The sequence below is a fragment of the Asparagus officinalis genome, chromosome 4, assembly GCF_001876935.1.
Source record: "Asparagus officinalis chromosome 4, Aspof.V1, whole genome shotgun sequence".
Lineage (NCBI taxonomy): Eukaryota > Viridiplantae > Streptophyta > Magnoliopsida > Asparagales > Asparagaceae > Asparagus > Asparagus officinalis.
In genome coordinates, this window is record NC_033797.1 from 24330570 (window position 1) to 24347532 (window position 16963).

The 16963-nt window shown below is 32.2% G+C and overlaps 1 protein-coding gene across 1 annotated transcript in view; it reads left to right on the plus strand.

Annotated features, from left to right (window-relative positions):
• Positions 1-5257, plus strand: part of LOC109836970 (D-xylose-proton symporter-like 2) — a 14365-nt gene extending 9108 nt beyond the window's left edge. Inside the window, exons 11-14 of the mRNA XM_020405034.1 lie at positions 1864-1944; positions 2612-2710; positions 2934-3071; positions 4890-5257. Of these exons, the coding sequence (XP_020260623.1) occupies positions 1864-1944; positions 2612-2710; positions 2934-3071; positions 4890-5021 (450 nt within the window). The 3' untranslated portion in view covers positions 5022-5257. The remainder of the gene's footprint in view (positions 1-1863; positions 1945-2611; positions 2711-2933; positions 3072-4889) is intronic.

A 16963-nucleotide genomic window follows, 5' to 3' on the forward strand; every position in this document is an offset into this window, starting at 1 on the left:
CTTCCGATCTTCCTCGAGCAAACAAGCCATCAGCTTTATCGCTACATTTACTTGTAGTCAACTCTTTGTCGATCTTCTCTTTATTGAACAAGTTCTCTTTGATGTCCTTGATGCCAATAGAATCTCGACCATAGATTATAGTATTCCTGAAGTACTTGTAGGAAGGTGGTAAAGAATACAATAACAATAAGGCTTGATCTTCATTATCGATATTAACATCAATCTTACTCAAATCTATAATCACAGAATTAAATTCATCAATATGAGATTTAATGCGTATACCTTCTGACATCCGAAGTGTGTACAAACGTTGCTTCAAGAGGAGACGATTAATGAGCGACTTCGTCAAATATAAATCCTCCAATTTAGACCACAAATCAGTGGCTATCTTTTCTGTGAGAACTTCTTGCAAAACTTTATTTGTTAAACATAACTGGATCGCTATGAGAGCTCTATCATCCAACTCGTTCCAATCTTTCTCCATCATAGTAGCTGGTTTCTTCGACTTCCCAAATAAAACCTTCTTCAATTCGCTAAGTGTCAACACAACGATCATCCTTACTTGCCAAATGCTAAAACTGATGTTGTTGTCATACTTCTCGATATCCCACTTAGTAGTGGTTGTCGTCATCTTCTCGTTCGATCGTTAGCTGAGGGCTCCGATACCAATTTGTTATGAAAAACTCCCCAGGACAAGCTAATATCAATCACAAGAAAGCACGGAATATATCAAGAACACACGAACATAAAGATATACGTGGTTCGGCTTGTAGCCTACATCCACGGGCGAAGGAGGAGAAAAACTTTACTAAATAGTGAGGAATACAAAGTGGAGATCTCTCAATCACTCAATCTCAAATAACACCCCAAGATTCCCGTACAATCTCTCTAAATATAAGGAACAAAAGAAGAGATAATTCATGAGGACGGGATTCCGAAGAAACTTTGTTTCTCTCTCTATATTGGTGCTATAGTTGATGATGATGCTTAATAGAACTTGTCGGGCCTTCTTTTATAGGAGCTTCTCCAAGTCGTTGACCAATAGGAAACCGTATAGGAATAGAATTTTAATGCGAGTCCAATTCGTGACAAATCAATCCTATCAACACTTGGACTATGAGAACTCCAACATGGGTCTATTGGAATCCAATCCAATTAGATCAAAAGTCCTTATTCCACTAGGATTAAGACTTAGTTAAGATGTCTACACCAACTCAAATTCTAATGACTACCACATGCAATCATGGTTGAAGATTTCGAAATCGAATTACTTCGGGATTTTAGTCACACCACAACACATTATGTTAAAATTGATAACAATATCCAGTTCTGTGCCAGATGTTAATCATGGCGATCAAAAGAAGACTGGATGATATATTGAATCATTTTCTTCTTATTTTCCCCTTTTTCCTTGTAACTGACAGTGAGATAGTGTCCCTCTGCTTGGATGTAGTGACTGATAGATTTGATTGGTTTTTCTTGTGAGATTGATGGGCAGACGTGTGTCATATTTAAGTCACGAGTATATGCTTCTAATTTGCAATTATTCTGAGTTGTGGATTCCTCACTGTACTTGTTCCTTAACATTTTATCACTTCTGGAAAAAATTCTTAAGAAGGTGAAACCATTTTTCTTTCCATAACTTGATACTTTTAGTTCCCTACTGTAACTTAAGCCCCACCTGCACATTCTTCTATATTTCTCTTTATTTCATTAATGAACTAGACTTCTTTATGCAAGAAGTTTTGGATTTTATCTTCTCATTTCACTTTACGAGAGGAGATAACTTCGTCTTGCACAGCTTGATAGCTTGACAGCTTGTTTTGTACCAAGGATTAATACGTTATCTACTTTCTTATGTAGTTGATAATGACTGGAATTGCGGTTCTCGTGGTGGACAAAATCGGGAGGAGGCCTTTGCTCATTGGTGGTGTTAGTGGGATTGTAAGTATATTGTCTCTTGCTGTCAATTTTTAACAGCGTTACTCTTACATAAGTAGTAACTAGACAGCCCATACATCTACTAGACCCAGATGTAGGTTCTTCTATTCTCGCAGGTTAACTCCTTGTGGACCGCAAATCAAATTTAAACCCATGTCTTTTATATAACCATATCAGAGAACATTTGATTAGGTTAATCGAGCGAATTTCTTATCAATCATTTTCTTCTTTCTTGTTGAGAAATACTGTATATTATTATTATTATTATTATTATTATTATTATATTGATAATGGATATACCCATTTAAAGGAATCTGCAGGAAATACAACTTATTCTAGCAACATCAGATATGTAACGGGCTTTCGTATATTTTTCCTCATCTGTATCCATGAACTTTATACCAACTAAACATGGTATCCAGGAGAACTGCCTTGCAGTTTAGTAACTAATAGTTAGGCACTACAAATTAGTTATATAGAAAAATAGCTAGACCATTATAGAATTGCATAGATGTGCATGATACCTGCATATGCGAACAGGTTGAATTCCATGATCTCATAGAATATGGAAAGAAGATCCTTAGAGAACAGGAAACATTTACTATTGTTCATTTTCCGACTTCTATATGATATGCACGTCTAATGAACGTATTATCTCGTGATGTTGCAGACTGTTTCCCTGTTCCTACTTTCATCATATTATATGTTGTTCAAGGGTTCTGCATTTGTTGCAGTAATTGCACTGCTGCTGTATGTTGGCTGTTATCAGGTGCATTTTCTCCCTCCTCATTCTCTGGATACATTATATTAATAAAACTGCTCTTGATTTATGTTGCAGTCTTTTGTCTTGTGTGTTCATTCTTCTTGGTGTTTTTATAGCCTGTACTCTGTAGTATGGCATGCTTGTCTTTGCAATGAATATGAGCACTTTTATCAACTAAAAGTTTGAGCTATTATTAGTAGTAAACTTTTAAAGAAAACTTTTTCTGCAGTTGTCATTTGGCCCCATTGGTTGGTTGATGATTTCTGAGATTTTCCCTCTGCGTCTGAGAGGGCGTGGATTGAGTATAGCAGTGCTTGTTAACTTCGCCTCAAATGCTTTGGTGACTTTTGCTTTCTCGCCAATCGGGGTAAGATGCTCTGGAACTTTTGGCAACTAAGAATATGCATGTTTTCAAGCATGCATATTCATGGTCCTTTAATATGCAAAGATTCATCAAACTCATGCAATTACTTGGCTGGCTAAAATAGTTAGGGTATGAAAATGTCTATCCTCAATCTTTGTTTGAATGTATACACCATTACCATATAATGGATACATACCAATGATGATCCATTAATTTCCTTTCAATTTCCTGACATGTCAATATGATAGTTTAGTCTAGACTTATAGTCATGTAAATTAATTTGATTTGTAAAAACTAAAAAGTGTCTTAGATTAGATTTATGGTACTCTCTTTTGAACTTCATGATGGGGTGATGTTGCATGTCCCTTTTTGTGTGGGGATCGAAAATACTTTAATGTTTTAGTTGATATGATTCCCAAAACGTGATAACCATAAATTTTCATAGTAATAGTCTAAATGAAGTATCAATTGAAACATTAATGGAAAAATGTTAAGCAAACACCTCTCTAGTTAAACTATCTGTGACATTTCCTCCAGCACCATATATCTGGCAGCCAGTTATTCCAAATCAGGCTAGATTTTCTCCTATGCAAGTATACTCTTTCTTAAAAGAAGGATACTCTAGCTACATCCCTGAGATGCTTTCTTGATGGAGTCTATTCATTCTAGATAGCCTGCCATAGATACTCAATATTACATAAAATTCATGTATGTTTCTTTGACATGACTGACAAGGGGTATGGGTACATTTTGTTGATTCCACGGGGACTTAGTGATTATCCGGATTGTAGTAAAGACATGATTTGTATGTTAACATCAAAAACATATGGATCTAGGATTGCCATAACCAAATGAGTGTGTTTTCTCCTATTGCATTGGTAGCTGTAACATATATACTTTTAGGCTAAATATCAGAAAGCCCTCCTTAAATTTGGACGATTATCAAATAACCCCCTTAAAGATTCAAAATATCAGACCCCCCCCCCCCCCCCCGAGTTTAGTTATGCAGTAAAGCCCCCTTAACTTTAAAATGTGATCAGAAAGCCCCCCCGAAAAGTCTGTGAACCACAATTTTCACAGCGAAAAAAGCGTCGTGTTTTTTACCAGCATGCTGACAAATTGCCAGTTTAAGCTGTTAGGCAATTTTTGGATAAACTTGAGTTGAAGTTTTCTGATAACCCCTAAACTTGAGAGGAGGCGAGCAAATTTTTGTTTGGTGGGGGGGGGGCACCGTCTTCTGATATTTTTAAACTTAAGGGGGGTTGTGTGATTATTGTCCGAAGTTAAGGGTTTTTTTTCCCCTCATATGTACCCTAAACTTTTATGTTGGATTCACTAATTATCATGCTTTTGCATGGAAAAACCAAATTGTATAGTTTCTAGATGGCTATTATTTTTGAGACGAGCATATATTTGATGGGTCACGTCTTTGCTGGTTTGTTTCTAGCAAAACAAATAGAGAGGGAATTAATCACCACTTCTTTTTCCCCTTAGAACCATCCCATATCTCAGGAGCAATCTTATAGAAAAATTGATGCATCGTCAGTCTTATATTTACCACTTTCATAATTGTCCTCACATGCAAATTAAACACATTCTCTCCCTTTTCCTGCATGTTAACGCCAACTTATAACCCCTTTCCCAATTTGGAGAGAAAAGTGAGTCTCCCATACACCTCAGAGACATAGAGGCCTGAACTTTATAACCGCGAGATTGTTTAGCAATCAATCTTATCTAATTAATGTTTATGGTGATTGTTCTTCATTGTCATCAGTGCTACCTCTGCCTCATGTTTATTAGTTTCACTTGATGTGATTGCAGGATCTTGTAGGTACTGGTGTCCTTTTTGCAGGGTTTGGGATCCTTGCCTTGCTCTCTCTCCTCTTCATATTCTTCTTCATACCAGAAACAAAGGGGCTTACGCTGGAGGAAATCGAGGCCAAGATTTTGTAAGTTGTCCACCTGTGGCTACGGATTCAATAATAACAAGTCTCATATTGTGTCCGGAAACCGTTAAAATTCCAAGTTGTGTACATCATGTATGTGGTTCAGGTAAAGGAGGGAATCTTATATTACGGGAACAGAAATGTATAGTTTTACGTCTATTTATGTCTTCACTTGATTGATGTATATCTGCTGAAATTTGTAAGTTGTACGCTTGCATATGCTTTGAATGTTTTGAGAAATCATCAGTGCTCCGTGTCTGTTAGATGGTGCACAAACAGTAGAAATCTTACCAGAACCACTATTATGGGAAAGGAGTGGTTAAATTATAGATAAAATAATTACAATTCTCAAACTAACCAGTTAACCACATGTGAATGGTATAAATCAATTCATAGAAGGTGTTCCGATAGAATCTGTACTTGTGCACCGAGTCCTGACGGTAACAATGTTTAATGTTAGTATGCAAATCTCAAAAGTTTCATCCAGTTTGGAGTGTGATGAGGGAAGTAGAAGTGCCGTATTTTCGTTGTCGTTTGTTTTCGCTAAGTTACATAAGCTATGACAATATGGTAGAAAAATCAATTGTTTTGGTTTAAAAAAAGGGAACAGCTAGGTTTTAAAAAATTGAGGAACCCTAACTCTTTTAAATAGGGCTTGAAAGCCACTTTATTTCAGATTTCACCGAACATACAGAGAAACTGAGTGATTTTTTTCTTCTTTATTTCTTAATCAATTTTAGGAGAAACATCTTCCGCCGTTTCTTTCCTTAAAATGTAAAACTCCTCCTTTGAGAACATTTCCAACCACATCAGATTGCTGCACACTAGTAGTTGGTTTTATTAAGTTTCTCTTGCGATCACCAGCATCAACATTTAAAAAAAAAAAAAAATTCACCTACATAGCTTAGACCAAAATTTGCACAATTTGATCAATTTTCTGCTTACTTCAGAGAAAATTTTGTCACGCAACTCAAGTGAATTCCAGGAATCAACATAAATAAATTTGTTATTTATTGAACTTCAAGATTTGTTGACACACTGACAATGGACGGATACATTTTGTTGAGTATACCTGAGTTGTATATTTAATGCTTTATAGTTGAATACGTTCTTCTAACAGTGAGTTAAGACGGAAAACAAATTAATATCAGTTAATAAAAGAGTAATATGAACCTAACGCATACTGAATTTACCCTATGCCTTTCAAATAAGATGTTTGTCAAAAAAAATATAATGTTTGGAAAGATGGAAAAAAAGCCAACATAATCTAATTCTTTTTCTTGTTTTAATAATTGTCATCCATGCCGTTTTAATATCAGTTAATAAAAGAGTAAAAATAGATTATCCCTTTTCCTTTTCAATAAAATATAAGTATTTTTTGGCAATGTTTGTGAAATCTAAGAAGCATTTAATTTGGAGAATTATTTACACCTTCTAATTGTACATTTCTTCAAAACTACATAACTTATAAATGAAATGAGTTAGATGACGCATGCATCTTTTCTTTTCTTTTTGTTTCTTTTTTGAAAAAAGTTGAAATTTGGCAGTAATACTTAGCCTCATCTTGGATGATCACCTATGCAATAATATAATCCAATACTTCTTGTTGAATTGGGGTTTATTTAAGGACTAGTGTTGGGTTAGGGTCCTCAAGCTTCTTTAGATGGCTGGTCCGAAAGCCTGCTGTTCTTTTCTGCACACGAAGAACTCGTAAGAGGCCGGAGTTGGGTTCTCTGGTTGTTCCTCCGACGATCAAGTTAGTATATAAACTTGAGTGCGAAAATGTGAGATGATTATGAAGAAGATTTCAAAGTTGCGTGAAAAAGCGAGAGAGTTACCTTGAGCTGCATGGCTTCCTTTTATAGTGGATCAGAAAGACATATAGGTAACTTGAGCTGAGTCGAAACAGGCAGCTAACTTGGCAGACAATTGATAGGTGTCAGTCGTTGGCGAAAATGAGTCATCCAATAGTTTATTGTGGGGAAGACATCAGTTGCTTGGAGCTGACTGGATCCGATAAGTCATAAAGATTATAGGGGTTAGAGCAATGATGACTTGGTCACAATAGCTAATGCGAGGGTAGTTGGTTGTTGGCGGGGGTTCGTGGACACACCGCCTCTGTAGCTGTCTAGCTAAAGGCCGACAAACACCGTTTTTCTAGTTCGTACGCTAGTTGTCGGCTGGAACAATAGGCCGAGTGCGGGTACTCATAGAATCGATCTGGTGGGTAGGCTGACAAGGATTGCTTTTTTAGTTGGCTACGCAAGTTGTCGGCTTATGGAATCGGCCGCAGGTACAACTCGAGTTGCTGATTTCTGGAATGATCTGATTAAACATGGGGGTGGACATGCGTTAGCTTCCTAGCAGAGATTAATACTTGTTTAAGATTAATACTTGTTTAACTTGTAGCCTATAACACTTTTGCACTATTTGAGAGAGGAAAATGTAAGGCCCATTCTTTTTAAATTTTGACAAACAGATGACTTGTTAGAGGAGTTGTCTTTCTTATAGTGTAGAAGTAGCGTATGAGAAAGTAATGCAATTATCATTATTTATAGGGAAAAATGCTTCCAGCCCCCAAAAGCCAAGTGAACGTGCTTCTCACCCCCCAAGACTTGGTCAATGGGTGTTTTACCCCTAAAAATAAAGATTTTGTTCTCTGAGCCCCCAAAACACAAAACCTAAGACATTAAAACATGTGAAGACCATAATACCCTTCTCTCTCTCTTTCTTTTTTTATTAAAATATGATGGGGGATTATTTTATTATTTCTCTCTCTCTCTCTCTATCATGATGTACCAAGAGGATCTTTAGATAGGTAACCCTAACAATTAAACCCGTAACCTTAACAATTAAACCCGTAACCTTAACAATTAGATAGGTAACCCTAACAATTAAACCCGTAACCTTAACAATTAAACCCGTAACCTTAACAACAAATCCGTAACCTACACAACCAATTAAACCCGTAACCTTAACAACAAATCCGTAACCTACACAACAAATCCACAACCTTAACAACAAACCTTTAACCTTAACAACCAACCCGTAACCTTAACAATCAACCCATAACTTTAACAACCTCCCAAAACAAACAACCAAAATAATAAAAAACGAAAATAATAAAATAATCCTCATCAATCATTTCAACTATCCTCTTGGTACATCATGATAAAGAGAGAGAGAAAACAAAAATAATAAAATAATCCCCATCATATTTTAATAAAAAAAGAAAGAGAGAGAGAGAGGATTCATAACCTTAACAACAAACCCTTAACCTTAACAACCAACCCGTAACCTTAACAATCAAATCCACAACCTTAACAACAAATCCACAACCTTAACAACAAACCCTTAACCTTAACAACCAACCCGTAACCTTAACAATCAACCCGTAACTTTAACAACCTCCCAATACAAACAACCAAAATAATAAAAAACGAAAATAATAAAATAATCCTCATCAATCATTTCAACTATCCTCTTGGTACATCATGATAAAGAGAGAGAGAAAACAAAAATAATAAAATAATCCCCATCATATTTTAATAAAAAAAGAAAGAGAGAGAGAGAATTCACAACCTTAACAACAAACCCTTAACCTTAACAATCAACCCGTAACCTTAATAATCAACCCGTAACTTTAACAACCTCCCAATACAAACAACAAAAATAATAAGAAACGAAAATAATAAAATAATCCTCATCAATCATTTCAACTATCCTCTTGGTACATCATGATAAAGAGAGAGAGAAAATAATAATAAAATAATCCCCATCACATTTTAATAAAAAAGAAAGAGAGAGAAAGAGATGATTCATAACCTTAACAACAAACCTTTAACCTTAACAACCAACCCGTAACCTTAACAATCAACCCGTAACTTTAACAACCTCCCAAAACAAACAACCAAAATAATAAAAAACGAAAATAATAAAATAATCCTCATCAATCATTTCAACTATCCTCTTGGTACATCATGATAAAGAGAGAGAGAAAACAAAAATAATAAAATAATCCCCATCATATTTTAATAAAAAAAGAAAGAGAGAGAGAGAGAGAGGATTCATAACCTTAACAACCAACCCTTAACCTTAACAACCAACCCGTAACCTTAATAATCAACCCGTAACTTTAACAACCTCCCAATACAAACAACCAAAATAATAAGAAACGAAAATAATAAAATAATCCTCATCAATCATTTCAACTATCCTCTTGGTACATCATGATAAAGAGAGAGAGAGAGAGAAAATAAAAATAATAAAATAATCCCCATCATATTTTAATAAAAAAAGAAAGAGAGAGAGAGAGGATTCAGAACCTTAACAACAAACCCTTAACCTTAACAACCAACCCGTAACCTTAACAATCAACCCGTAACTTTAACAACCTCCCAATACAGACAACCAAAATAATAAGAAACGAAAATAATAAAATAATCCTCATCAATCATTTCAATTATCCTCTTGGTACATCATGATAAAGAGAGAGAGAAAACAAAAATAATAAAATAATCCCCATCATATTTTAATAAAAAAAGAAAGAGAGAGAGAGAGGATTCATAACCTTAACAACAAACCCTTAACCTTAACAACCAACCCGTAACCTTAACAATCAACCCGTAACTTTAACAACCTCCCAATACAAACAACCAAAATAATAAAAAATAAAAATAATAAAATAATCCTCATCAATCATTTCAACTATCCTCTTGGTACATCATGATAAAGAGAGAGAGAAAACAAAAATAATAAAATAATCCCCATCATATTTTAATAAAAAAAGAAAGAGAGAGAGAGAGGATTCATAACCTTAACAACAAACCCTTAACCTTAACAACCAACCCGTAACCTTAATAATCAACCCGTAATTTTAACAACCTCCCAATACAAACAACCAAAATAATAAAAAATAAAAATAATAAAATAATTCTCATCAATCATTTCAACTATCCTCTTGGTACATCATGATAAAGAGAGAGAGAAAACAAAATTAATAAAATAATCCCCATCATATTTTAATAAAAAAAGAAAGAGAGAGAGAGAGAGGATTCATAACATTAACAACAAACCCTTAACCTTAACAACTAACCCGTAACCTTAACAATCAACCCGTAACTTTAACAACCTCCCAATACAAACAACCAAAATAATAAAAAACGAAAATAATAAAATAATCCTCATCAATCATTTCAACTATCCTCTTGGTACATCATGATAAAGAGAGAGAGAGAAAACAAAAATAATAAAATAATCCCCCATCATATTTTAATAAAAAAAGAAAGAGAGAGAGAAGGGTATTATGGTCTTCACATGTTTTAATGTCTTGGGTTTTGTGTTTTGGGGGCTCAGAGAACAGATTCTTTATTTTTAGGGGTAAAACACACATTGACCAAGTCTTGGGGGTGAAAAGCATGTTCGCTTGGCTTTTGGGGGCTGGAAGCATTTTTCCCTTATTTATATTATAATATCCTTTGAACAAAATGAATTTGGATACTCTTCACTATAAAAAAAAGTAGCAGAGAGACTATTACTTTTAATCTCAACCAATATTTGTTTAGTACGTAGTTATGATGCAATCTAAAGCTAACACTCACTATATCCTGTGTATTACACTCATGCCAAATTTGTATTCAAAGAAAAGATCATAACCACCAACTAGATAATTAATAATTATAATTATATAGTGGTCACTTCATTATTATTATTTTTAATATTAGAGAGGATCCAAATCCAAATAAAATAACAAGAAAAGGAAAGGCCATGTGTAGATTTTTGTGTTTTGATCAATCACCAGATTTCTTTTTTGGATTTTTCTCCATAATTCCAGTCCTTTTATTTATGTGAAAACACCACCCCAATGGATGATCAAGCACACGTGTCATCGGTTGACAAGGATTGTATAATAATTGTCAGAAATGATTTGAACGAAGTGAGGTCGACAAGCCACCCAGCGTTCCACTGAATTAATAATGTATCAAGAAATCGCTATCCTTACTTAGGAGAGTTTGAAAATTAATATACTGATTGAAGAGTTATGTTTTAGTAATATCGTATATTACACAAAACCCCAAAACCTTTCCATTTTTTTGCAGCCCCCAATGACTTTCTGTGTTATTTTTGTTTTGTTTTGTTTTGGGGGTTTGGGCCCTTGGGGCTTGTTTTGTTCCAATGTTTAAAGTTATTAGGGGCTGTTTGGTTGATTTCTTTTGTCCATGATTCCCTGTCAAAACTGACAGTTTGCTGTCAGTTTTGGCAGAGAATCAGGGGCAAAAGAAGCAAAACAAACAGCCCCTTAGGGGTTTACTCCAAAACCCTAAAAGTTAGTGTAATTTATCCTTATATATTTTTTCCAAGCAATTAGTGAATAGTGTATACTAAATAGAACAATGGGATAACCACAATTAAATTGAATTAAGGCTCAATTGCAAATATACACTAGTTTCTATTTTTATTTTTATTTTATAGGAGATTCAAATCTAAGATTTTGGGAGTCATATTGGAACCTTCCAACTATTCGACTCAGTCGTAGTTCTCTAGATATACACTAGTTAATTGTAGATACAACACTATACTATAAGTATATACCCACTTATAGTTTGCTGACATTTCTAAAATTGTTCTATTGGATGAAATTATGTCTTCAGTTTTGAAGAGATGTCACATGTGAATCGTGTGATGATAAATCACATTACACCCATTAAAAGAAAAAGAATAATAAATTACTGTCTAAATTGAGGACAAAAAGTAACAGAACTGCAACTGCTAATTAACACATAAATAATTTGTTTCATCTTATTTCTTCATGAAACACAACCATTAAAATGTTCATGAAAGGAAAATTCATGGGTAGGCTGTATATTTCTTCAAATTTAAATAATTATTTTATTTTATTTTATTATATATTTTAGAATGTTTCTGTCATGATAAACATGATGATCGATAGTTTCGAAGGAAGATTCACCTACTAAATTAGGCTGACTCCAATCAGGCACGCCAAGTAAATTATTTAAACCTTCTAATTGTACATTTCTTCGAAACTACAAAACTTATAAATGAAATGAGTTGAATGATGCGTGCAACATTTTTTTTTCTCTTTTTGAAAAAAGATGAATTTTAGCAGTAATACTTAGCATCATCTTGGACGATCACCATGCAAGAACATAATAGAGTAGTATTATTACTCTACTATTCAATCATACTTCCTTTAGAAGTACGAGTTCGGAAAAATCTTTCTATGACCAATATTACCCTTCGGTTTTTTCAAATATTAGATTGTTATCCTAATCTATTCTAATTATCTTATCTTCTTTGAATTAGTAACTAAATGATTTATTCTGTTCATAATGAAACTTAACATGTTATTGGATAAAATAGATACATTTTATATAATTCAAATCCTTTATTTATTTCAGTTCGTAGAGAAATCTAAAAAACATATGCTAATCAGGATCTAAAAATTTTTGGGCTTTGTAAAAAATATTCTTTAAGTTTTTTAAATTACAAAAACGCCCCTACAAATTCAAAATTTTATTAAAGCATCTTGAAAATTATAAATTTTATTTATTTCAATTCAGTGAGAAATCAGAAAAATATATGCTAACTAGAAACTGAAATTTTTTTAACTTTGGAGAAATTATCTTATAAATTTAAAAAATTACAAAACACCCCTAAAATTTTAAAATTTATAAAAAACATCTTGAAAATGTCAAACTTATAAACATACAAAAAACCAACAAATAACACAAACAACCCCCAAAATTTTATAGAATTTATAATACACACACTGAACTTTTTACAAATTGCAAAATAAAACTATCAAAATTATAAAATTTATAAAAATCCTGATAATTTCTGACCTAACAGTACACTAAAAATATAGGAATTATATATATAACCTACATAATTTATAATTTATAGAAAATACCCTTAAAGTTTTAAAAATTACAAAAAATATTTAAAATTCAAAATTTACAAAAAAACATCCCGAAAATGTCAAATTCATTAGTAAATTGAAAGCATAGGAAATATTAATAGTCTATAAACAATTTACAATCTGTAGAAAAAACCTGTAAGTTTAAAAATTACAAAAAAACTTTAATATTCATAATTTATAAAAAAAAACTCCATGAGAATTTCTAACCTATAGACACTAAAATGAATATGCAAAATTACTAACAACCCCTAGAAAATTAAAATTTTGTATAAAATATCATACACCTTTTAAAAAAAATAGATTTAGGAAAAACTTTTCATGGTAAATATTACTCATAACATTTTTAAAGAAAACATAACTAATTAAAAATCTATTAAATTTAAAATTTATAGAAATTACCCTTAAAGTTTAGTACATTGCAAATTACCCCTCCGAAGTTTGAAAATTTTTAATAATTTTTTTAGTAATTTCTTGATTTCAATATTATGTTTAATAGTTTTTTGTATTTGTAAATTACAAATTTTAGAGTGTTTTTTACACTTTTTAAAACTTTAGAGGGTGTTTATTTTATAGTTTTCTAAAATTTTATTGTGTTTTCAGTGTAACGCACATATACATCAATTAGTGATGATATTGAATAATAAGTCGTTCTTAAGATTATTAGACCATAGTTAAGTATGCACATCACTGTTCCTAGGCAGTATATTTTATATATGTAAAAAATTTCAGATAATCTATGTAGTGGTTAAAAAGATTTTGACTTTAATATACTATTTTTTACAAATTATATTTAATGTGAACCCACCATATAATTTTGACCGTGGTCATTATAATTTTAATACGTTTGATTGATTGACTATATACATATATAGACCATAGATTACTTTACTTTCTCGCATGAGCTAACATTTGGTGCTTAATAATTTAAATTATTACTTTTAAATTCAATATAAAGAAGAGCTCTAATAACATTTATTTATTTACCTACAACATAATACAATCTCAATTCCTATTTTTTGCTGGAGATTTATTCCATAGTTACGCTATCAAATTACTAACTAAAATAATAATTATTTATGCTTAAATTAAAATGATTATAGTTGGTCATTCAATATGAAATTTTTATCAAGATATATACCTTACTTTCTATAGCTATCTGCACTGCCCATGTATATTTTATAAATTGGTTCTTAATTTAACATATTAAATTACTTTTCCTTTGTTGAAATTTCTTCTTTGACTTTTAAACTGTGTAATCACTATATCACCATTCTAGCATAGAAAAGACCTCATTCTAAATGGCTTCAAGCTAATGTTTGAGTTGTACTGAAGTATATACTTTTGTTACTATGTGTATATATTTTTTAAGAAAATCATGTCAACATTTTTTAAATAGAAGAGAATATTCTAACCTCTGATATTATAAAAATTAAATATAGCCAATTGAATGATTAGCAAAAGTGAACTTACATCAAAAAGTGTGAATAATAAGATAAAGAGGAAAGATACTGGTATTGCCAATAATACTACAAGTAGCAAACTATAATGTAAAGTTGACCTATTTTGTGGAGCCCAACTACTAGCTATAAACATCGAGGTTTCCATATATATACTTTATAATTTAGTAAAAATGGTCATATAATCTTATATAATAAAATTGATTTAATATTAAATAGTAACATCATTGTAATAATATCATTATTAGAAAAAATTCTTCATGAATCGATACGCTTTTTACGATATATAAGCTATGCAGTCTAAATTCTTGTGTCTTTTATAGATACAAAAAGTTAGAATACGAGCCTCTAACATGTTGCTCTCACAACAACAAAATTCACTTAGGAGATGAATATTCTAGATGAGTTATGTATCCAATATACAATACAATTGTCCTAGGCAAGTGAGTTATAATAGCATTTTTTATTCACATTGTTTGGGGTAAGATTTGATAGGAACCTTGCATCAAAGAAAAAAGAATTTTTTTTTATTTAGAGCACATGACGAATATATCATAATCTTCATGTTCTAATTTCGTAAGAAAACAATTCTTCGTACTTTCTGTTTTACTTCTATGATACAGAGAATGAGCTATAAAATTGAATGAGAATATTAGATAATATAAATATGAGCCTTCTATGATACAGAGAATGAGCTATAAAATTGAATGAGAATATTAGATAATATAAATATGAGCGAAACATCAACTAAAAGAATATTAGATAATATAAATATGAGCGAAACATCAACTAAAAGTTAACATGAATATGAGTCAAACCACAACAAAAAGTTTAATGGACATATTGCAAGTAAATATATGTAAATTTTTTTTGGGAATTGAATGATCACCCATCTTTTGAAGACTTCAAGATACTAATAAATAGAGATGTTGTACTAAATTAATGTGTTTATAACTCACAAATAGTAGATCACGTAGTCACAGTCTGAGTTAAAGGAAACAATGATAATACTTTATTTGAGAGAGAGATTATTGAGTTGATGATCAATCCCACAAAAAACTTTGTTTTTTTTTATTTTTACTCTATTTTTATCAATTTAAATAATCATGATATTCAACCACGTGCATTGCACGTGCATCTCAACTCATGATATTTAACCACATGCATTGCACGTGCATCTCAACTAGCTAGTAAGAGAGAAAATTATGAGTTCCATTCTCTTTAAGTTTTTAAAAAACTGATTACTCGTTAAAGGAGCTTATACTTATCTTTCTTGTAGTATAAAAATAGTGTATGAAAAAGTAACTCAACTATCCTTATTCATAACGTAATATCCTTTGAATAAAATAACAAGAAAAGGTGAAGGCCATATGTAGATTATTGTGTTTTGATTGTTCACCAGATTTCTTTTTTGAATTTTTCTCCATAATTCCGGTCCTTTTATTTATGTGACAACACCACCCCAATGGATGATCAAGCCCACCATATATATGCATATTTGGCAGACCACCTCCACACGAGCTACCCCACACGTGTCATCCGTTGACGAGGACTGTATAATAATTGTCAGAAATAATTTGAACAAAGTGAGGTCGACAAGCTATCCAGCGCTCCACTGAATCAATAATGTATCAAGAAATCGCTATCCTTAGTGTCGTGCAAGAAGAGAGGTTGAAAATCAATATGTAATGATTGAAGAGTTTTGTTTTGGGTGTATCGTATATTGCACAAAACCCCAAGAACTTTCAATGTTTTGTAGCAAACCCCCAATATCTTTCAGAATCGCACTACGCATCGATAACTTTTGTGATTTGTAGATAACCCCAATAATTTTTTTACATTTTGCAGATAACCCTCATAATTTATAACAAAATAAAACAAAATAAAAAGGTATTTTGAAAGTTATTGGTTTTTTTTGTAGAAGTTATTGGGGATTTAGTGCAATGTTTAAAGTTATCAGGGGTTTAGTACAAAATCCTAAAAGTTCTTGGGGGTATAGTGTAATTTACTCTTATATTTTTTTCAAGCAATTAGTGGATAGTGTTTAGTGAATAAAACAATGGGATAACCACAATTAAATATACAGTAGTTGTTTTTTATTTTTGCATACGAAAATCAATCCTAAGATTTTGGGAGCCATATTGGGAACTATCAACCATCCGAGTCACATGCGGTTCTCCAGATATTCACTAATAAATTGTAGATACAAAGCTATAGTGTAAGAATCTACCCACATATAGTTTTGCCGACATTTCTAAAATTGTTCTATTTGATGAAATCCTGTCTTCGGTTTCGAAGAGATGTCACATGAGAATCAATGTGATGATAAATCACCTTACAAACATTAAAAAAAACTAAATTACCGGTCTAAATCGGGGGACAAAAAGTAACCAGATGTAACTGCTAATTAACACACAAATAATTAGTTTCATCTTATTTCTTCACGAGACAAAACAATTAAAATGTTCACGAAACAGGCTGTATATTCCTTCAGATTTTAATAATTGATTTAAGGGAAAAATGCTTCCAGCCCCCAAAAGCCAAGTGAACGTG